The sequence below is a fragment of the Salarias fasciatus genome, unplaced genomic scaffold (assembly GCF_902148845.1).
Source record: "Salarias fasciatus unplaced genomic scaffold, fSalaFa1.1, whole genome shotgun sequence".
Taxonomy (NCBI): Eukaryota; Metazoa; Chordata; class Actinopteri; order Blenniiformes; family Blenniidae; genus Salarias; species Salarias fasciatus.
The window spans coordinates 554,203-577,075 of record NW_021941373.1 but is presented as its reverse complement, the minus strand read 5'-3'; the positions used below and the strand labels follow the sequence as shown (position 1 = coordinate 577,075).

Here is a 22,873-nt window from a genome sequence, read left to right as displayed (position 1 = left end):
ATTTGGATTATCGGGGGTGTAGTGCCCACTTCACATCGGAGGACTTCTTCCCAGTTCAGGAAAGAAATGAAGGCCAGAAGATCCAGAGAATGAACCTCAAAAATAATGCCATTCCAGTGGCTGCAGGAGGAGAACAGGTCGAGGTAACAAGATGCTAACGCTATTCATTTTTTTCTTTACTAATGTCTGGAGGCTGGGATGTTTACTGTTTAGTTCATTTGAGCAACAACAAAGGATGATACAAGTATATCTGTCAATGACAAGAGTTGTACATAAACAGTAAAATATTCTGTACACTGTTGCTCAAAAGGAGTAGGAACAAGTTTATAACATTCTAGACAACTCCAGACATTAGTAAAGAAAAAAATGAATAGCGTTAGCATCACGTTACCTCGACCTGTCCTCCTCCTGCAGCCGCTGGATGGCATTCTTTTTGAGGTTCATTCTCTGGATCTTCTGGCCTTCATTTCTTTCCTGAACTGGGAAGAAGTCCTCCGATGTGAAGTGGGCACGACACACCCGATAATCCAAATGTGGTTAAGTTGGAACTTTGATGCTGGGGTCCGTGTTGAGCGCTATTAGCCTTAGCTTCAATGAATCCCGGTCACGTAGTGGGAGCCTGTGAGCTCAGTGACGTCCAGCTGGTCATTTTACTTTCACAGCAGGATATATGCACACTGGAACCATTGTACCAAAGTTACAACCAGCTGAAAATAAACTCTGACTGACTAAAAAAGCCGATCGAGATGCCGTGGTCTGATGCAGAGCAGAGACGCTACTTCCATGTAAACAAACACAACTGCAAATCACACGAAAGTCAAACGGGTGAGTAAATGTTGTTGTGACGAATGTGAAATAAGGTCCAGATTGTAAAAACGACCGTTCTCCTTTAAACCACACTTTTATTGACACAGTTTACAGTGATACAGTGTGTGTCAGACTCTTAAAAACCATTCATGCTTTCAAATTAAAAAATGTGCAAAATGAAGTTCATTGTTTTCCAAACAGCACAGAATGTCCTTAAAACACCAGACCTCTTTAAAAGCGTTTCAATCATTGTTTTGTTTAAAAAACCGGTATTGGAGCCAGAGTCTGGATTTGACGTTGACCTGCCACACTTCTTTGACGTCCTGTCCTTCTCTGCCCTCAACCTTGTTCCTCCTGCTGACATAAATCGCCATCTTGGCTTCTCCTGAGATAAAATTGAGGAGCTGCCACTTGTTTTTTCCTTTTTGGCTGTAGCCAGCTCCAATGATAAAAGTTCTCTCAGTAAAAGCAACACTAAAAGACTAAAATCGCCGTTAAAAGAGTGAAGAAGCCTGTGAGCCTCTTCACTCAGTAAAAACATGATAAATAGTCTCTCTCTGATGGCAGAAGGGGCATGTGTTTAAAACAGCAGGGTTGAGGACAGAGATAAAAGCATTGGAGGCGATGGCACCGTGTAAAATCCTCCACTGGAGGTCTCCAGTCTGTTTTCTCAAGGGGGGCTTGTATAAAATCCTCCACTGTGGGCCGGGTCCAGGTCCAGCCTGTCCCAGTCTCTGTGACCACACAGTGGGGGGCCTGTTGCTCAGTCCACCCTTGTGGATGCTCTTCACACAGTTCCTGTAAAAAATCCTTTTGTCTGCCTTGTGTAAGGATAGTCTCTCAGGCTGTGTGGTCTTCAGGAGGGGGCCGGACAGATCCCCCAGCTCCAGGCTCAGCAGGACCTCGGGGAAGGGGTCGTCAGCATCCGGGGAGAGTTCTCCTTGGCTGTACCTCTTCAGCAGGCTCCTGTCTCTGGGCGTCAGTGCACTCCTCCACTTCTCCAGGAGCCCCTGGGACACCCGGATGGACTGCATCCCCAGCAGAGAGCCCAGAGCCTGGGCGTCGCTCAGGTCCGGCCCCACAGCATCCACAAGCTGACCCACGGTGAGGGTCCCAGACTGGATCAGCCTTCCGGTCAGGCCGGGGGTCGAGGCTCCGCTGATGTCCCGTCTGGATCCGTGGATCAGGGGTTCTTTCAACAGCCAGTGCAGAGAGTCGGCTTTCAGGCACCTTCTGCGTGAAAACAAGGCCCAGCATTTAAATAAACTCTGGTAAAACGGAGGCAGCCCCTTGAGATTTAGAAATTTGGGATCAGTCAAAAACAGAACATTATCCAACCCCAACGTATCGGCCCGCCTCAGGATGCAGCTGGCCACGCCTCTCCACACCAGATCCGCCGGTCCTGCCAGGTACCTCTGCAGGAACTGGAGTCTAAAAGTGGCGGTCCGGCTGGCCAAGTGGACCAGGCCCTGGCCCCCCTCCTCTCTGTCTAAAAACAGCACCCCCTGTGGCACCCAGTGCAGACCATCCCAGAAGAAATCGATCATTTTCTTTTTAATTTGAGCCAGGAGACCTGGAGGAGGGTCTGCACTGGTGAGCCGATGCCACAGCTGGGATGCAACCAGATTATTTAAAACCAAGACTCTGCCCCGAAGTGACATTTGTGGGAGGAGCCACCTCCACTTGGAGAGCTTAGCCTCCACCTTTTACACACCCTAAAAGGAGCACACAGACTGCCGTTGATCTTCAGCACACTCTCAATGTCCCTGTACAGCACCTGGACCTGGGCTATGAAACCAGCGCTGAACCCAAAACTTTCCATGACCCTCCACAGGAAGCTGTGTTCAACTCGGTCAAAAGCCTTTTCCTGGTCTACTGAAATCAGACCAGCATCGTTGTCCAAAGAACTAGAGACTTCCAAAACGTCCCGAATCAGGTGGACGTTGTCCACCATGGACCTGCCGGGGACACAGTAGGTCTGATCCCGGTGGATGACCTGCTCCATAGCCCTCCCCAGCCTGGAGGCCAAGACCTTGGACAGGAGTTTGTAATCCACACAGAGCAGGACACGGGGCGCCAGTTCTTGATGTCCTGCAGGTTTCCCTTCTTGGGGAGCAGAGTGAGCACTGCTCTCCTGCAGGACACTGGCAAGGAACCAGAGGCCAGACACTCGTTGTGGACGTCCAGGACATCCGTACCCAGGATGTCCCAGAACGCCTTGTAGAACTCGGCGGTGAGCCCGTCGATCCCAGGAGACCTGCCCGTTGGCATCGCCTGCAGCGCTGCCCGCAGCTCCTGCATGTCCAGGCAGGCCTCCAGTTCTGTGTTGGTCTCCTCAGAGACACGAGGCAGTCCCCTCAGGAACCCCTCCAGGAGCTCCAGTCCCCTCAGGAACCCCTCCAGGAGCTCCTGCTCCTCCTTGAACTCACTCCCGTACAGGGAGGAGTAGAAGCCCACCGCCGTCCTCCGTATCTGGCATGGTTCGGTGATCTCCTCCCCCGTGTCTGAGAGCAGTGCATGGATCACTCTCCCCTGTCCGGCCTTTTTCTCCAGGCTAAAGAAGAAGCTAGAGGGAGCATCCATCCCTGTGATGGTCTGGTACCGGGACCGAACCAGTGCGCCCTGCACTTTAACGTTCAGCAGATTTCCTGTGGACTCACTGAAATGCTCCAGTTCCACTATCTCGGTCTCTAGATCCTTCATAGATCTGGTGATATCACTTGTGACATTGAGGGTGTGCTGCTGACACAGGAGTTTGATCTGCATCTTACCGTGGTCCCACCACTGCCTAAGACTGCTAAAATCTCCCTTCCTCTGTCTAAAAACCTGCCAAAAAAAAACACTAAAGCCTCCCTAAAACTTCTATCAAAGGTTAAAACAGAGTTAAAATGCCAGTAAGCCTCCCTGGCCGGACATCCCTGATAAAAATACTGCTTAAAAGTAGACAATGATCAGAGTCTCATCTTTACGGTTCACACAGACAGATGGTCTATTCCAGCCGGTCAGAGGGAAAGAGAAGCTCCTGGGTTGAAAGGAGCCCCGCCCCTCTCTCTCTCCTCACTTCAGCTGCTTTTCCTTCAATGGAGGGAAAATTTCATTCAGACAAAAGTTTTACTGAACAGATTAAACTGAGTGAGGCGGAAACCAAGCCTTGTAAAAATCCATGTTTTAAAGCTGCTAACTGCTAATTCAGAGGTAGAATTCCTGACTGTCAGGAGGCTGTGGTTAGACTCCCCATCAGGACGGAGGATTGTTTATCAGTGTTGTTTGTTGTTGTTTTGATGGTGTGTTTCCCAGTGGCTGTTCAGCCTTTTCAGTCGGTGCTGTCAGCTGATTCCTGCTGGAAAGAGTCCGTTTCCAGAAAGCCAGACTGGTCCTATGGAGGAACTCTCTGCTGCTGAAGCTCAGTTCTCTGGAAATGTCAGGCGGGTCGAGGACACAGGCAGCATGGAAACCTCCAGGAACTCAGTCCAGTAGTTCTCTGTGTGTTTCCTGCCTGAAGCCCAGACTGTTCTCTGATCAGACTCTGGACCTGACGGATTACTGTGAAGCTCCATCATAAAACCTGATCAGTCTTCAATCCAACCAGTCATAACTGAACCTTATCACACATTTCAGATCATAAAGGAGGAGGAGCAGCTGAGCTCAGGTGATCCAGGTCCAAGAGTCCAACCAGGAAACCAGCAAGTCCAGAGTCCAGCTGACAGTCAGAGGAGGAGAACCGCTGAGGGTCTGAACAGCTTCTGTCTTCTAACGTCAAAGAGGGACTGAGCTTTGTCTCTGTGGACGTCAAAAGAAACGCTGTGTGTGACTGTTGGACAGGTTTGTCCTGATTCTGTCTCAGCTGACTGAAGATGAGTGACGTGGACAAAGAGGAGGACAGACCAGAGTCTGTGGACAGGTAAGAGACGAAGCTGCTCCTGCAGAGTCCAGCAGCACAGTCCACACAGAGAGACATGTTGAGAGGAGAAACGCTGAGGGAGAACATGAAGACAACACAGTGAGAGAGAGAGAAACACTGAGGGAGAACATGAAGACAACACAGTGAGAGAGAGAGACACTGAGGGAGAACATGAAGACAACACAGTGAGAGAGAGAGAGAAACACTGAGGGAGAACATGAAGACAACACAGTGAGAGAGAGAGACACTGAGGGAGAACATGAAGACAACACAGTGAGAGAGAGAGACACTGAGGGAGAACATGAAGACAACACAGTGAGTGAGAGAGACACTGAGGGAGAACATGAAGACAACACAGTGAGAGAGAGAGACACTGAGGGAGAACATGAAGACAACACAGTGAGTGAGAGAGAAACACTGAGGGAGAACATGAAGACAACACAGTGAGAGAGAGAGAAACGCTGAGGGAGAACATGAAGACAACACAGTGAGAGAGAGAGAAACGCTGAGGGAGAACGTGAAGACAACACAGTGAGAGAGAGAGGAACGCTGAGGGAGAACATGAAGACAACACAGTGAGAGAGAGAGACACTGAGGGAGAACATGAAGACAACACAGTGAGTGAGAGAGAAACACTGAGGGAGAACATGAAGACAACACAGTGAGAGAGAGAGAAACGCTGAGGGAGAACATGAAGACAACACAGTGAGAGAGAGAGAAACGCTGAGGGAGAACGTGAAGACAACACAGTGAGAGAGAGAGGAACGCTGAGGGAGAACATGAAGACAACACAGTGAGAGAGAGAGGAACGCTGAGGGAGAACATGAAGACAACACAGTGAGAGAGAGAGAGAAACACTGAGGGAGAACATGAAGACAACACAGAGAGAGAGAGACACTGAGGGAGAACATGAAGACAACACAGTGAGAGAGAGACACTGAGGGAGAACATGAAGACAACACAGTGAGAGAGAGAGACACTGAGGGAGAACATGAAGACAACACAGTGAGTGAGAGAGAAACACTGAGGGAGAACATGAAGACAACACAGTGAGAGAGAGAGAAACGCTGAGGGAGAACGTGAAGACAACACAGTGAGAGAGAGAGGAACGCTGAGGGAGAACATGAAGACAACACAGTGAGAGAGAGAGAAACGCTGAGGGAGAACATGAAGACAACACAGTGAGAGAGAGAGAGAGACACTGAGGGAGAACATGAAGACAACACAGTGAGAGAGAGAGAGATTCTGTTCCTCAGCTCAGATATTCAGGACTGGGAGTATATCTGTTGTTTTGGTTCAACCAGTTCTAATATTTCTATTTTATTCATTTGACTTTTGTCGTCTGCTTACGAGCTCTGTGTGTTTGTGTGTGTGTGTGTGCAGACACACAGCAGAGTCTTCAGGATCCAGCAGGTTGTCCCTGAGGAGTGACCAGTCCAGAGGTCATGTACCAGACTTCAGTTCTGAACCTGGACCTTCAGACACAAAGTAAGAAACTCTTAGTTTCTTTGATTTCCTCCAAACCAGAGTGAGAGATGTTGAGCTCCCTTTCAGATTCAGCTCCAGGATTGTGAAGCAGTGTGAGAGTTGAAGCTGGATCTGTGTGTTGTGTAATGGCCGCCAGATGTGGTGTTTTGATACATTTTTGACTCCAGTTACTCACTGATGGATCAAAGCTCCAAATGACCAGTTCTGTAATTTTTTATCATGAGTGATGAGAAAGTAAAAATTAGAGGTGTGAAATTATTGCATTAATTGTGATCAATTCATTACTCATATTTATCGCAATATGTTTTTAATCAGATTATTCTAGTTTTCAAACTCTAAAGTGATTCTGTTGGAGAGTTTACTTTTCATAAGGTAACTTTTGATGCTCTGAGCGTCTTGTGCTCCAGCTGTTTGGGCTTGTTGGGCATCAGCTGATTGGCTCCCAGCTGGGAGGAGCAGCAGCTCTGTGAAGGGTGGAGTAGAGGAGGAGCAGGGAGGTGCAGGTCATTGTTCAGTAAAGTGTTACTCTGCAAATCAAATCAATCCTTATTCTGAAGCATTTTTCATTTTAAAAACCAACAAGCGTTTTAGAGGAATACAAGCAAAAATCGGTGTATAATAGAAATAAAAGTAGCCACACCTTCACTGTAATTGCACCCCCCCCCCCCTTGCTTGCGCGCGCGCACGCACACACACACACACACACACACACACACACACACACACACACACACACACACACACACACACACACACACACACAAAGTGATGTGTGAATCTTAAAGGCAGGTTGTTTTCTCTCCTTGGAGCAGTCTGGACCCAGAGTCCTCCATCCAGCAGCTGAAAACTCTCCAGAGTTTCCTCACACAGTTCAGACACTTCAGCTGTTTTTAATGTCTTCATTTGCAGCACTTTCTGTGGACCTGATTTTTTATTTTCTTATTTTCTAATTGTGAACGCTGGCTGAAACTAAAGGTTTCTGAGACTGTATTCAAGTCTGGTAAAAACAATAAATGACTTTATTAAGTCACTTTTCTGTTCTATATCAATCTCTTCATCTGAGACAGTAATATAATGAATTTCAATGAAAATACCTCAAGTTGAGGGCTTTTTGTTTCCTAGCAATTTCTCTGTGAAATTAAAAAGGAGATTATTTAGTTACAGACCAAAATCGAACAGTGACTCAAGTGAAAATTGCCCTCAAGTTTCTGGTTGTAGAAATGTTGACATGTTCAGCTGAGCTGAGGAGTGAAGTTTGGCCCTGCAGTATTCTGACTGACACTGACTGACATTGTGTAATCTGAGTGAGCTGAAGTCAAATCCGGTTGGGTTTTGAAGTCCTCAAATTGTTTTGATGCTCAGGTCTGCTCTGAAATCTACAAACATTGCTTTGATTTCATTTAAAAGTTTATGGGTCATGTTTCTATTTCTATGAGATCCTGTGGTCCTGAACTCCACATGAGAAGTTCTGAACTAGATGTAACAATGAGCTCCAGAGAGAGTCCATCCAGCCCCGTCACTCTGGCTCCAGCTCAGCTGAAGGACGATACTGTGTGGTCCAGCGAGCAGCGCCCCCCTCAGGCCACCGCCGCTGCTGCTCAGACCTGCAGCTCTGCTGTGACGGGGGATTCCTCTTCATTTAGAACCGTCACATTTTCAGTGTTTTGAAGTCCTGCTCCAACAGGAGGAGCAAAGCTAAACACCTTTAAACACTGAGTGGACCTGAGAGCCTGTTCAGAGTCACAGTGAGACTCCGTCTGAGACTTCTAGACATGATCAGTCCTGCTTCACCTTCAGGTTTCTGGGGTTTGTCTTTTCCAGGGGACAGACTGAAGCTTTCCAGGTGTTGAGTGATATCTCTGGAACAATCAGACAACATAGCAGAAGAGGACATCCTGAACAGGACATCAGTGAAACATTAGAACAACAGAAGTTTAACTTTACATCCTGAGTGGCAGACGCCATGGCTGTTGTTGACATGAAATAAATGGGTTGCAGATGTTACCATCAAATAACTCTGTGAAAACATCACAGTGATTCCTAGGAAGGCAGACATTTTGGTATTGGGTAGAACTTACTAGAAATGTTTCTACTGTGTCATGATTAGTCACAGTAGTTTTCTACATATGGAGCCTCTGGTCATGGTGAAGCTCTCAGATTTTCACCTTTATGAACATTTCAGAGAGAGTTACACACTAAATTGGTTTAAATCTAAACAAGAGAAAACTTATCAACACTTCATCCAGTGGTTAGAAATATTATTTTACTGTGAATTTCAATGTGTGACATTTCCTGGTTTCAGTCACGTCTACATTTTGACCCAGGATTCTGGGTTAGAGACCTCATCTTTCAAAAACTAGTCTATAGGGTCAAATGAGCCAATCAGTCAAGTTTCATTTACATCCATCATGACCCTCGTTCTGCTCCTGAGGGATTTTCTCAGACAGTAAATTCACAGCGACAGAATACCAAGCTGGAATGTTATTACACCAACTGTCAACTGGAAAACTATCAAGTCCAGCAGAATCTGGACCGAGACCAGGACCAGGAGAATGTGGACTGGGAGTCATGACTCTCTGGAGGAAAACATTGTTCTTCTTGTTGATCTACTGAACTTGAGCAGAACTACTATTTACTGTGAGCGTGGAGTTCAGGACCAGTAGCAGCGTTTCCTCCTTCTACAAGGAGAGAGAATCAGAGAGTTTCCAGAAAGTCTTGTTTTCACTTATTGAAATGACGATGAAGAAAGCTTGTTTTCAAAAAGTTCCACAGTGGCAGCTGTTCTTCAAAAGTTGTGTTTAGAACATATTTGAGCCCCGTTGTGGTGTAAACGGACCCTAAAACGTGGCCTCCTCACCACAGTCTAGAGGAGATGCGTCAGAGTGATTATACGAGGGTGAACCCAAAAAAAAACAGAATTTGGTTGTAACTTTTTATTTCTTACATTTCAAAATAAAACAACACCGTCGCCTTCAAAATAATCTCCATCCGCATTAATGCAGCGCTCCAGCCGTGTCTCCCACTTCACCAATGCGTCGTCAGACTCGTGCGTAATTGTGCCATTCTGAGCCGGCTGCAATTTGTCTGTCACCTCCTCCACATCTGCAAACCGCTGTCCCTTCAGCTCCTTCTTCAACTTGGGGAACAAGAAAAATTCACTCGAGGCTTCATCTGGAGAATCAGGCGGATGGGAGAGGAGATTCATCTCATTCTTCTCCAGAAACTGCGTGAGGCGCAGCGCCGTGTCCGCTGGCGCTCTGTGGTGGTGGATCAACCGGCTCCACTCCGCCACGACGCTCTGCTTCCTCCTCACATCCTCACGGAGCGTCTGAGGACTTCCTGCAGTAGTCCTGGTTTACAGTCTGACCTGGAGGGACAGACTCGCCGTGGACGATACCCTGGACAGAGAAAAAGCAGCTCAGCATTGTTTTCACGGCTGAGCAGACCTGATGCGCCGCCATCTGACCCTTCTCAAACCACCTGAACCGCTCATGGACCTGATTCTTCCCCAGAGCATCATCCTTGTAGGCTTGCTGCAACAAGCTGAGTGTTTCTACTGCTGTTTTCCCAGCAAAAAGCAGAATTTAAATGTTTGCGCTGCTCTGGCTTCACAGTCAATGTCGCCATTTTGGAGAAATCGCAGAGCGCTGCTGCACTCTGTTACTATAAATAGCGCCTGACAGGCGTCAGTGTCACTCTGGGAGCTCAGATTTTTCACAGATATGCACGAGGCTTATCTGTAGCACATCTGGCAGCCAGAAGTCGAAACTGTCACGGGTGCGGGGTGGAAGGACCCAGGCGCAGGCAGCAGGCAGAGTTGAAAAGGGTCTTTATTTCTGAAAACTCAGGTGGTCAGGAACTCAGGAAACTCAAAAAGGCAAACAGAGCTGAGGTTCACGCAGGGACACGGACGCATGCAGACAGACCCACAAGGAGCCGACAAGACACACCAGGAGCACGGGACTTAAATATAGGGTAGGGCAGGTGAGGCACATTAGGGAGTTAACGAGATGGAAGACCAGACAGGAGAACAAGAGGAGCAGGCAGGTGACCAGGCAGGAGAACATGAGGGCAGACAAACACAGAACAGGATCCCATCGCCTCCACGAGGTTGCAGGGGCACAGGGCGTGACAGAAACTCATTATTATTAGTATTTTATGGCCAAATTCCGGTTTCTTTTGGGTCGACCCTCGTATATAGTTTATTTTTGACTCAGCTCATTTATAGAATAAATGTACTTGCTTACTTAGTGCTCCAGCAAGGGTCAAGGTATCCCGTCCCAGTGCGTTGAGCCGACCAGATGGACTAGGTTTTTCCATTGCTGACGATCTTGTGCCAGCTGCTTTGCATCCTCCACAGTAACTCCGTTTATTGGAGGTCGCCCGCAACATGGCAAAGCCAGTGGGTGTGGCGTTGTGCGATCAAGGAAGATGCTCGGGGCTGGCCTGTGCAGCTCTAAGCACTTCATTGGAAACTTGCTGGGGCCACCTGATGTTCTCCATGGTTCTGTGAGCCCTGCTATCAAAGCCATCGATTCTTGCGGCCAAAGTGTCATTCAGGGGCCACGTTTCTGAACCATAAATCAGGATGGAGAGTACGGCTAGGTTGTAAATTTGGAGCTTTGTCTTGCGTGAAATGGTCTGGTGCCGCCAGAGTGGTTTTGAGTGACTGCAGAGCAGATGCTGCCAGGACTCGTCTGCGATCAATCTCTGGTTTTAGGTCCCTGCTGTCTGTCACCATGGACCCCAGATACACAAAGTTCTTGACAGGCTCTACGATGTCGCTACCAATTTGCATGGGAGGTGGATCTGGTCCATGACCGACATACATGTACTTGGTTTTAGTCCAGCTCACTTGGAGGCCAAGCTGTGCTGCCTCCTCACTGTAAATGCCCAGAGCGTCTCTCAGCTGACTGTAGGTCTTGCTGAGCAGGATGGTATCATCAGCGTATTCCGGTGATGGCTAGGGATGAGAATCGAGAACTGGTTCTTTTATAGAACCGGTTCTTTATGTCTAGATTCCAAGGAATTGTTTGTCTGTCTCCTTAACGATTGCGCTTATCGGTTCCGCTGTGTGCGTGACGACGTATCATGCGCTCCATGCATTGACTCACAGCAGCCATGCTGTGGCTGCTGTGAGCACTTTCAGCAAGGATCCTATATTTCCTCACTCCGGAGACAGAAACAAGTCGGGTGCCAGATGGAAAGTAGATACATGTTCCAAAATCTGTGATTTCAAAATAAAATCTGTTTGTGTTTTTGCCTTCACATTGTTTTTTGTAATTCTTCTGGTAGATTATATAACAAACAACGCGATCTAATCATTATACGCATTAGAAGAATGAACGATGTTGTACTTACTCATTGTAGGAAAATCAAATGACACCAAAATTGCACAAAGCAAAGCTCTATGACTGGAGCGGCTGTGTTGCCAGATTAGACGGGTTTGTGCACAATCAAGCTTCTTTTGAGCCCGAGCCTACAGAGATGGAGGTTCAGACTGATTTCTATTGATGGATGGTTTTAATGTTATATTTGGGGCAGATCTGGCAACCTCCATCAGCTGACAGCAGACACACGAGACTGTGTGAGTGACAGTGCTGCAGAACTGGACCGGACACGCAAGGGCATCCAATGTGAGGCCAGTGTAATTTGGTTTTGAGCTTTCCAACCTGGCGTCAGGAAGAAGCTCCAGAGTTTGGCTGTATTTCACACCAAAAGATGAAACTGGGGCTACTTGCAGCTTGCAAAGTTTTCATGACATGGATATGTTTTTCTTCTGTTCAGGATGAAGATATTAAAGAGTTAAAGTGGACCTATTATGCTATTTTTCAGTCACGTCATATCGGTCACAGACACCTAAAAACATAGTATATAAGTTTTTTTGCCCCAAATTTGTCCTGTGGTCGGAGTTTGAGCGTTCTAAAAGTGCTCTGAGGAGCCTTCTTCAGAACAGCCTGTTTTTGACAGCCTATTTTCCGTGATGAACTTGAACGCATCTGGCCACGCCCACCTCGTAAATTCACTGTCTTAAGAAAGCACCTTACAGGAAGTTACACCGGAAGTTTCAAAATAAAACACAATGCACGACCTCACGGGCATAAACTTTTTCCTATATGTTGTTATTCCGCCACCTCGGGAGGAGAGAATCAGCTGAACAGGGTCCCAGACAATAGCGAACGCGGAAATTACCGTTTTTATATAGAATGAACCAAACAAAAGGAACTATTGGATAAAGAAAAGCACTCATTTGAGATCAAAACATAAACCATGTACTCATCCTTTCTGGAAGTCTATAAATTACAGATCAGTGTGGCTGGACGAGCAGAGCGACCTGCAGAAGCGAAATGAGGTGTTTTTTTATTTTCTGTTTATATCATGTGTTGTTCGTATGATATCGGGAGCAGAGAGCCTCTCAGAGGAGCAGCCCTCTTCATCCGGACGGCGCTGCCGGTGTGTGTTGACTTTGCGCCCGGCGCACAGTGCAACCTCCGCTGAGCTCCGCAGCTTCACAGCCTCCCGGCGAGGAGAGGAGCGGTCCAGTGGCCGCGCGAGAGCCGTGCATCTCCGCCGGCTTTGGGACCAGCTTCCGTGGAGCAGCTCCGGGCCGTTTACCCAATCGGCCCCAACTCGGCCCCTGGAAGTCAGACGCCCGGGCGCCGTCACAGCCGCGGCCGACTCAAAGTGCCTCTCTGCTGGGGAGAGGAGCTCCGCTACGTTCCCATCCGAGCTAATTGTGGCTAAGTTAGCGAAAACTGTCAGCTCATCAGCTGACCCACCCAAAGGGATGAGCGAACTTTATGAAAACACTGGCGATGGTTGAAAAAATACAGCCGAAATGAGCGACCTATCCGGGGGCCGGCCAAAGGCTGGATTCTCTTCCGGGGGGGGAGTGGCGTTCCACTTCATGACGTCGAGAAGAGGAAGATTTCAGAACCGTGTGTTTGAGTGTATATTTTCTTAAAAGTGGAGCGCACAATTGAGGGAGGTGACTAAATTTTTCACTTCTGGGGGATCATACAGAGGCTCTGGGAGGCAATATGACTGTAAAGACACCTTTTTAAAGTGAATTTTGCATAATATGACTCCTTTAATGCAAACACCCCATTTGTATTGTTTCATTTCTCACTCAATAAGAATCGATAAGAGAATTGTCGAGGAATCGTATCGATAAGCAGTATCGATACTGGAATCGGAATCGCTAAATTCTCAGCAATTCCCATCCCTAGTGATGGCACAGGTGCTGGGGTCTTTCCTGATGTTCAGTTTCTTCAGGGCAGCTCTCCCTTCCCCGGGTGTTATAGGGTCTGTGCAGCAGGCATCGCTAGGGTGTGCAGCGTTTGCAGCCTCTAGGAGGGTGGGATCAGCCGGGATGGTGCTGTGCTGCAGGAGGAGGCTAAAGTGTTCCTTCCAGTGCTCGAGGCAGTTGGCTTCAGTTGTAATGAGATTATCATCAGGATCTTTCACCAAGGCTGTCTTTATGTGTGGACCGCTACGGGCTTGGCGCAGTAGACTGAATGCATGGCTCAAATTATTGTTGTTGGCCACGGACTCAAGCTGTGGGCCTTCTGCTTCCCAGAACCTCTCCCTATCCTCAGCGATGGCCGCACTGCGCAGGCAGTTCAGTCGCCGATACTCTGTGAGATCGCCTCGGAGCCGGGCCTCACGCCGCTGGTCAATGATGTTTAGTGTCGAGGATATCCAGGGCTTTCTCGGGGATGATCGTTAGCGTCCGAGGACATTGTGAGCAGACTGGAGGACACTTTCCTTGAAGATCGCCCACTCTGTCACTTTGTCGGGAGGCAGGGCATCAAGAGTGCGGTGGATGGAGCGACTGAAGTCTGTGGCGATGTTAGGGTCGTTGAGTCGGGGCGAGGCAGAGTCTTGTGCTGGTTGGCTCTGAGCTTTAGCTTAGGCTGGGCCACCAGCAGACGATGGTCTGTGTTGCCAAGCTGTGCTCCTCTGTACACCCAACAGTTGGTGACAAATGACTTCCAGCGTCGAGAAATGAGGATGTGGTCCACCGCCTTCCTGGTTCTACCATCTGGGCTGTATCACGTCCAGTGATGGATTTGTTTCCGAGGAAACCAGGTGTCAGCAACGCAGAGGCTGTTATGGTGACAGAGGCGAAGAAGACGGTTGCCATTGTCATTTGTTTTCCTGTCGATGAAGGTGGTGCCGAAAGGTGAGCCAGGGGACCGATCGCTGCTGGACAGAGCGCCGTTGGCGTCAGTGAGGAAGACGGTGACTTCATGTCGTGGTGCTCGGCTGACAGCCTGGTGGAGTTGGCCGAAGAACACGTCCTTCACATCCTCACCAGCGACATCCGTGGGGGCATAGGTGACAACCACTGTCATCTTGCCCTGGTGGTGGAGGAAGCGAGCAGACAGTAGTCTGTCGCTAACGGGTGTCCAGCTGATGAGGGACCTCCGGAGGGCTTTTGTGGCAAGAGCCACACCATAAAGGCCGGCTCTCGGGGCCACTCCAGATGAAGCAATGGTTGCCTGCTGTTGTTTCACTATTACCTTGCCATCTGACCTCACAGAGTCCTGCCAGGGAGATGTTGTAGTGACAGAGCTCTCGGGACGGCAGAGTGGCAGCTCTGGGGCGGAGGAGTGTCTGCACATTCCATGTGGCAACACGGGTCCTACGACGAATGTCGATCCGTACTCGCTGGTGAGGGGCAGGCTGGGGTTTGTCACCATGTGGGTCAGTCCGGCTTCTTTCTCTGGTCAGTTTCATAACAAGTGAGGTTTCTCCTGGGTGGGTTGTTGGCCCTCTGCAGGATAGCCGGTTGGTGGGACTGCCACCTCACAGCGTGCTGCGGTTTGTAATCAGAGTTGCCCTTCTCCTAGACAGACTGCTTACCAAGGCAAACGAGCTCTGTCTACCCGGGTTTGGAGTCAGAGTTGTCCCTCTCCTAGGCTATGTTGGTCCACGGCACCCTATTCTGTTTTATTCAGGTGCAACTCCCCCGAAGGAGGGCACCCCTATCCGCCATCCAGGGGACAAACCTCTACGCCGTACAGCCCCAGCATGAGGAGAATAAATGTAAATGTACATTTTTTGAGTCGTCTGAGTCTCTCTTGATTCTTCTCCTTTCTCATGTCTCAGTTTCTCTGAATCCTCTCAGACTGGGCCAGTGTTTCCTGCTCCCTTCTCCCTCCATGAACACACACCACCTGGCTCTAATGCTGCCCTGGAGCCACAGCTGGAGGTCAGGGTGGGGTCAGTACTCCCCCTGTCCTTGTTCACTGACCCAGAGCTAAAACCCACACTGTCTGTCAGCTGATGAGAACAAGAACATGAACCAGGAGTGTTTGGTGAGGCTGGTCTGTAACCAAATAGCTGCTCTCCCATCAGCCACTGCTGCTCTGAGTTGTGTTCTGTGGTGCAGAGAGACGACTGAAGACAAGACCTGCTGGAACTACAGAGACTGGTTGATCAGTTATTGAGACACATCTGTTGAAATAAAACAATAAAGTCAGTCCTTTGTAACACAGCAGGGTGAAAGTTCACTGATAGCAGGTAAACAGACACTAAACCATCAAAGTTTGAAACTGTTCACTCTTTATCTGCATGTTGAAAAGGTGAGGTTCAACATTTACAACTGTACACTGCTGGATCTGCAGGTCATAAAACATGGAAGAAATACTTATCTATGGATCTGATCTACTATCTGATAGTAGATCTATTGATCTACTTTCTAGATCTCTTTCCTCTTGTGTCCGTTCTCTTGCTGAAATGACTCCTGTCTCCATGTCGTCAGTCAGTCCATCATATTCTGTCCAATAGCAGGTCTTCTTGACTTCATCCTCTTCCTCTATCTGGTGGAGCTACATGCCATGTAGGAGCCTGTCTCTCCGTGTTCCCTGCTCCTCCTCACTCTCATCACCAGCGACATATTTAATTCTAGATTTGTGAACAAGTGTGTGTGTGTGTGTGTGTGTGTGTGTGTGTGTGTGTGTGTGTGTGTGTGTGTGTGTGTGTGTGTACACGTTTGTCCATCCTTGTGGGGACCAAATGTCCCCACAAGGATAGGAAATTCCGGCACGACCTGCCTCGTGGGGACATTTCTTGGGTCCCCATGAGGGAAAACAGTGCTTTCTTGACCATGTTGTTGTTACTGAAAAAAGTAAAAGTGCAAAAACATTTCTTTAGGGTTAGGCTTTGTTTTGGTGTGGGTTAGGGTTAGGGTAAGGGTCAGGGTTAGGGGCTAGACATGAATGGGAGTCAATGGAAGGTCCCCACAAGGATAGAAATACGAACCTGTGTGTGTGTGTGTGTGTGTGTGTGTGTGTGTGTGTGTGTGTGTGTGTGTGTGTGTGTGTGTGTGTGTGTGTGTGTGTGTGATTCTAAAGGAAAAATGAAAGAAATAAACAATTAACAAGCTGACATGATGGTGATTAATGTACACAATAAACACCAAGGTACACCATCCACAGCACCACAGGAAATACAATGGTACAAATAAACTGGCGCTCATGATTACAAAGGCACGGTGCTTTACTCTGAAAGGCCACCGGATGTCAGATACCGCCGTTAGTCCGTAGCTTGTCAGTCAGCTACAGATGATAGTGAATGACTACAGACCAGTGGCAGTTCTAGACCAGTTTTACTGTGGGGGCCTGGCTGGGGTCGGGGGTTTTGTCAGAGGGGCACATTCAACCCAGGCCAAAAAAGACCAAGATTCAAAATCTTATTTGGTGTATTTTTATTTCATAAAACTAGTGTTTAACCATTGCAGCCAAAGTGAAAGGTTCAAAATATCACATTTCAGAGGAATATACAAAGATGATAACATTTTACAGAAATATAACAACACTATATACAAATATCGGCTTCTCTTTTACAGCAACTGTATTCTGCAGTTTTGATGATTTCTGGCAAACTGATCAACAAATGAGTCGAGATTCAAAGCCTTTTATTTACCCTCCTAGACTCGATGCTCAGTAAACCCAGATTGCTTCATCTCTCATCATTCATGGTGGATCTGAGGTATGTTTTCACAAGCTTTAACGCAGAAAAACTCTGCTCACATGAAGCAGGACTCACTGGGATGGCAACTGCTACTTAACACAGTCTGTAGAGCTAAAGAAACACTTCTTTATATGGCTCAATGAACTGTACTAGCTCTACTGTACTGGAGGGTCTCTGCATCCCAGTCTGTATTTTCCTCTCTAAGATCCTTTTGAACTGATGTAGCTCATGCCCCAGGTCATCAATAATTGAAATAAGGCGTTAGAGTTTTTTGTCGTTTTGCAGCTTGTGGTGTTACCTCACAATGTCCAAAAACATTCAACACTTCTTCCCACACATCATCAGAAAAGACTCCTGCCTGAAATGATTCAATGTCTGAACTAAAGCTTCAGCTCGATCTACAGCCTTTGTAATGTCAAACGTTGGAGACTGCAGCATATCAGACAGACGTTTTGTTTCTCCAAACACTTTACGGAGTGTAACAAGATGCTCTGTGAATTCAAAATCGATCAGTGCCAGCAGACCTCGAGCCTCAACAGATCTTTCACCACCTTCTTGGGCTACCTCTTGCAGCGGTTGCTTTAGAACAGGCAGTCTGTCCATGATGTCACGTAGAGCTATAAATCGACATGATCAACGAGTGTCACTGAAACGCTGGAGCTCTCTTGGTGCACCTTTGTACATCTCTCTCTGTTTAGCCAGCCATTTAGGATGGACAGCAGGTCCAGATGTAAACACATACAGTTTTTCTAGAAAGTAGAAGAACTCCTCCACCTCCGGAACAGCTTTGACTGTGTCTACTAAAACTAGATTTAGACAGTGGGCGCTGCAGTGGATGTAAAAGGCGTATTTTTCTTCCTCTGTGATTCTTGCCTGGACCCCAGAACGCTGACCACTCATGACAGAAACCCCATCGTAAGCTTGGCCTACAAGGTTGTTTTTGTACTCTAGACCATGATTTTCCAGTATGTGGACTATTTTCTCACTGAGCCCTGCAGCATTGAGCTTCTCTGCAGATTCAAAATGGAGAAAAGGTTCCAGGATAGCTCCATTGTAGTGGTACCTTCGTACGAGAGAGATCTGTTTTTTTTCCTTCCATCTTTTGTTTAATTTGCTATGATGCTGAAGACTTCACTGTGTTTCACTTCATCTGTAATTTCCGTTCGAACCATATCTGCTAAGCAACCCAGAACCTCATTCTGAATGGTTTTGCTTGTGTACTTTGCATTATGAATGGAAGACAACCTTCTTTTAACAGCTTTGTCGAGGTTAGCAATGGTGTCGAGAATTGCCCTGAAGTTCCCTTTATTATCTGAGTCTGCAGACTCGTTGAGACCTCTTTGGTCTATGTTTTGAGTGGCAGTAAGTAACACTCCTAATGTTTTTATGTACGAGGGCGTACCCAAAAGAAACCGGCATTTGGTTGTAACTTTTTATTTCTTACATTTCAAAATAAAACACCACCGTCACCTTCAAAATAATCTCCATCCGCATTAATGCAGTGCTCCAGCCGTGTCTCCCACTCAGGGCCGGCCCGGGCTTCAGAGGCGCCCTAGGCGAGACCGAGACGAGCGCCCCTTGGGAGCGTGTTTTTCGAGCGGTCCCGACATTTGTTGAGCGGGGGGGGGGGGGTGCGCTGAGGACCGATGCCGAACAATACCGATCAGTGCCGGGCAGCGCGTCGTGGCGCCCCTTGTACGACCGCGGCGCCCCCCTCGGGACGTGGCGCCCTAGGCGGCCGTCTAGTTCGCCTATGCCTAGAGCCGGCCCTGCTCACACTTCACCAATGCGTCGTTAAACTCATGCGTAATTGTGCCTTTAAGGACCGGCTGCACTTTTTTATGCACCTCCTCAACATCTGCAAACCGCTGTCCCTTCAGCTGCTTCTTCAACTTGGGGAACAAGAAAAAGTCATTCGGGGCCAGATCCGGCAAATAATTCGGATCGGGGAGGAGGGTCATCCCATTCTTCGTCAGAAACTGCGAGACGCGCAGCGCCGTGTGGGCACCATTTTGGCAGAGACGCGGTGGGGCCTCAAATCCTGGCTTATGATCCTCTGGCAGGACCTCCAGGAGACCCCCGTCAGAGCAGCCGCCTCTCCAACGCCCCGGCGTCGATCTTCCATCACAGCCGCTTCAATTTCCCCGAGGATTTGGGCTGTGCGGGAGGTGGAGGGTCGTCCTGATGTGGGCTGATCCTCAATGGACATCTGACCATTTTTAAACCACCCGAACCACTCATGGACCTGATTCTTCCCCAGAGCTTCATCCTTGTAGGCTTGCTGCAACAAGCTGAGTGTTTCTGCTGCTGTTTTTTTCCCAGCAAAAAGCAGAATTTAATGTTTGTGAATTGAATGTTTGGCTTCCCAGTCGATGTCGCCATTGTGGAAAAATCGAAGACGCAGCAGCACTCTGTTACTATAAATAGCACCTGACAGGCGTCAGCTTCACTCTGGGAGCTCAGATTTCTCACAGATATGTACGAGGCTTACCTGTAACACATCTGACGGCCAGAAGTCAAAACTCATTATTATTAGTATTTTATGACCAAATTCCAGTTATTTTTGGGTAACCCCTCGTATTCCAGATTTTCTTTGATCTGTCTGTGGTGCTCCTTGTTTAAGGCATTGACCAGTGTTGCATTAGCAGCTGCAGCTCTCTGATAGTCCCTCCATGTGAGTGGTAGGGGTCTGATTGTAGGTGGCGCTGTTGAGCCAGTGTTGATCTGTCACTGTGGAGGTATACATTTTATCAAATTTTTCTCCAGGCCGGTCGCGTAGATACCAAAAAGCCCCACATTCAGCTATGTTCAGGGGGTCATAAATGCATTTTTGTGGGACAAAGAATAATAATAATACAGAAGAAACTGAGCAAGAACAATACCCATCACCGTTACACTACGTGTTACGGCGATGGCTAAAAATAATGATCTGAGTCCACACAGCAGTCCAGGTGTCAGGCTGATTACATCAGACCTCCTACTTCACCACTGTTCCAGCAGCTCTTGTTTAGTTTCAGAGGAGATGTTTAGTGACCTGGCTCAGTCCCAGATCATGGGTTGATTCAATGTAAGTCAGTCGGAGAAACCTGTTAGAACCTTCTGATTGGACCACATCTGCTGCTTTAAATCCTTTGAAAACCTTGACAAAAGGAATGTCCACAGTTTACCTGATAGCTGAAAGTTCTACCTCCTGTTCTACTTTTAGAGAACCTGGGAACCTCCAGACCAGCACTCTGAGAACGAAGTGTTCTCCTGGGACAGTATGGGACTAATAGCTGTTTAAGATCTGATGGTTCCTGGTTGTTCAGGGCTTTATAGGTTAAGAGGAGGATTTTAACTTCTATTCTAGATTTAACAGGAAGCAGTGAAGGGAACCTACTCCCAGGTTCCTCACAGTGTTACTGGGGGTTAAGGCAATGCCATCTATTTAACCATCTATTTGTTTAGATCATTTTTCTCTCAAGTGTTTTGGGCCAACTAAAATAACTTCTGTTTTATCTGAATTTAGGAGGAGAAAATTATGACTCATCCAGGTTTTTATGTCGTTAAGACAAGCTTCTAATTTGACAAGTTGATCGTTGTCAACTGGTTTGAGGGCTAGGTAGATCTGTGTTTCATCTGCATAACAGTGGAAGTTAATGGAGTGTTTCCTGATGATGTTCCTACAGGAAGGATGTTTAATGTGAAGAGTGCAGGTCCTAAAGCAGAACCCTGTGGAACCCCATATAGGAACCCTTTGATCCTGGCTGAAGAGTCATCATTAACATTAACAAAGTGGAACCAGTCTGTTAAATATGACTGAAACCAGTTTAATGCTGAACCTTTAATCCCAATAATATATTCTCGTCTCTGTAGTAGGATATCATGATCAACAGTGTCGAATCTAATCAGATAAAATTGCAACAAGAAAAACAAACTGGGTTACCAGCTTCAGAGGGAAAATAAATAAAACCTACAATTAGAAAAAAAGTATAAAACCCTTTGCCTTCTCTATCAGACGTCGCCCTATTATTAACAGAATTCAAATTGCAATTGTAGAGTACTGCATAGCCTTATTTGCAAACGATGCATTAGTTTTTTTCTGATGAACTTGGAGCAGTCTGTGGTTCCAACCAAACAGGAGCACATCAGACTCCACTCATTTCCTCACGTGAGTCCACCTGTAGACTCGGTGAAATAGGTGGAGTCTAGTTTCCTCTTGCATGGTTGGAACAAAAACCAGCTGCTACAGCGGCTCATTCTGGACTGGTTTGAGGACCGCTGATCTAAATGCTTCTCCCTCCTCTTCCTGTGTTTGGACTGCTGGGTTTGAGTCTGAGGAGCCGAGCTCCTGTGGTCCGGGTCTCAACGGCCACCTGCCGTACGCCCTGATGCTGGGTTATATAAGAAGCTATTTGTCATTGAAAATTGATTAAATGAATCAATAAATGAGTAAATAAATAAATAGAAATACGACATCAGTGTTTGAGCACTGATGTTGCATCAAGCGCAGCTGTTCTCAGCCTTGTGTCCCGGCCTCAGCTGGGGTGTGAGATGATTTCTTGGAGTCGCCAAATAATTTAGGAAAACCATAGATGCACATAAATAATTTTTAAGTATTATTTCTGACAGGAAGTTGTTTTGTGTGTGTGTGTGTGTGTGTGTGTGTGTGTGTGTGCAGACACACAGCAGAGTCTTCAGGATCCAGCACGTTGTCTCTGAGGAGTGACCAGTCCAATGATCTTCCACCAGACTTCAGTTCTGAACCTGGACCTTCAGACACAAAGTAAGAAACTTGTAGTTTCTTTGATTTCCTCCAAACCAGAGTGAGAGATGTTGAGCTCCCTTTCAGATTCAGCTCCAGGATTGTGAAGCAGTGTGAGAGTTGAAGCTGGATCTTTGTGTTGTGTTGCTCAGAGTAAATGTTGCTTGGTGTCCACAGAAAGAGGAAGAGGACTGATGTGTGTGAGGAGCAGCCAGAAAGATCCAGAAGCGCCGCTGCACTAAGTAAGAGTGGACATGTGTCTGCTGAGGGACTGGTCTGTCTTCACTGGACTGGTTGTTGTGTTGTAGAGACATGAAAGCTGGTTGTTTGTGTGCAGTGTGATTGTTGTTGTTGTCTGTGAGCAGGTGTTGGTCTGCAGCAGCTTCTAGAAGAACATAAGAAGAGTGTGAGGAGGAGATGTGAACGTGTGACTGAAGGAAGTGATGAAGCAGGAGGAGGAAGCCTCCTCAACAGGATCTACACTGAGCTCCACATCACAGAGGGACTCAGTGAGGAGCTTCAGAGGGAACCTGAGCTGCAGCAGCTGGAGACAGCTTCCAGGAAGGAGAGCCTCCATCACACTGCCATCAGGGTTCAGGACATCTTCAGAGCCTGGGCCCAGCAGCACAGACACATCCGAGTGGTTGTGACCAGCGGCGTGGCCGGCAGCGGAAAAACCTTCTCGGTGCACAAGTTCAGTCTGGACTGGGCCGAGGGCCTGGAGAACCAGGATGTGGGGGTGCTGGTGGTGCTCTCCTTCAGGGAGCTGAACATGCTGGGAGAGCGGCCGTACAGCCTCCTCTCGCTGCTGGCTGTTTTCCATCCCACGCTCCAGAAGCTGACGGCAGAGGAGCTGGCCGTCTGCAAGCTGCTCTTCATCTTTGACGGTCTGGATGAAAGCAGACTTTCTCTGGACTTCAGTGGCGGCCGGCGGCTGCTCGACATCTCCCAGC

General features: G+C 47.8%; 1 protein-coding gene across 2 annotated transcripts in view; it reads left to right on the top strand.

Moving 5' to 3' along the window:
* The first annotated feature begins 4,659 nt into the window (after window positions 1-4,659).
* The window catches only part of LOC115384903 (NLR family CARD domain-containing protein 3-like), a 32,472-nt gene continuing 14,258 nt past the window's right edge, over window positions 4,660-22,873 (top strand). The window contains exons 1-2 of one of the 2 annotated variants that reach the window (XM_030087076.1): window positions 4,660-4,708; window positions 21,837-21,941. In XM_030087076.1, the coding sequence (XP_029942936.1) occupies window positions 4,662-4,708; window positions 21,837-21,941 (152 nt within the window). In that variant the 5' untranslated portion in view covers window positions 4,660-4,661. Of the gene's footprint in view, window positions 4,709-21,806; window positions 21,942-22,873 lie in introns of those variants that run through there. The other variant, XR_003930974.1, reaches the window with a different exon arrangement.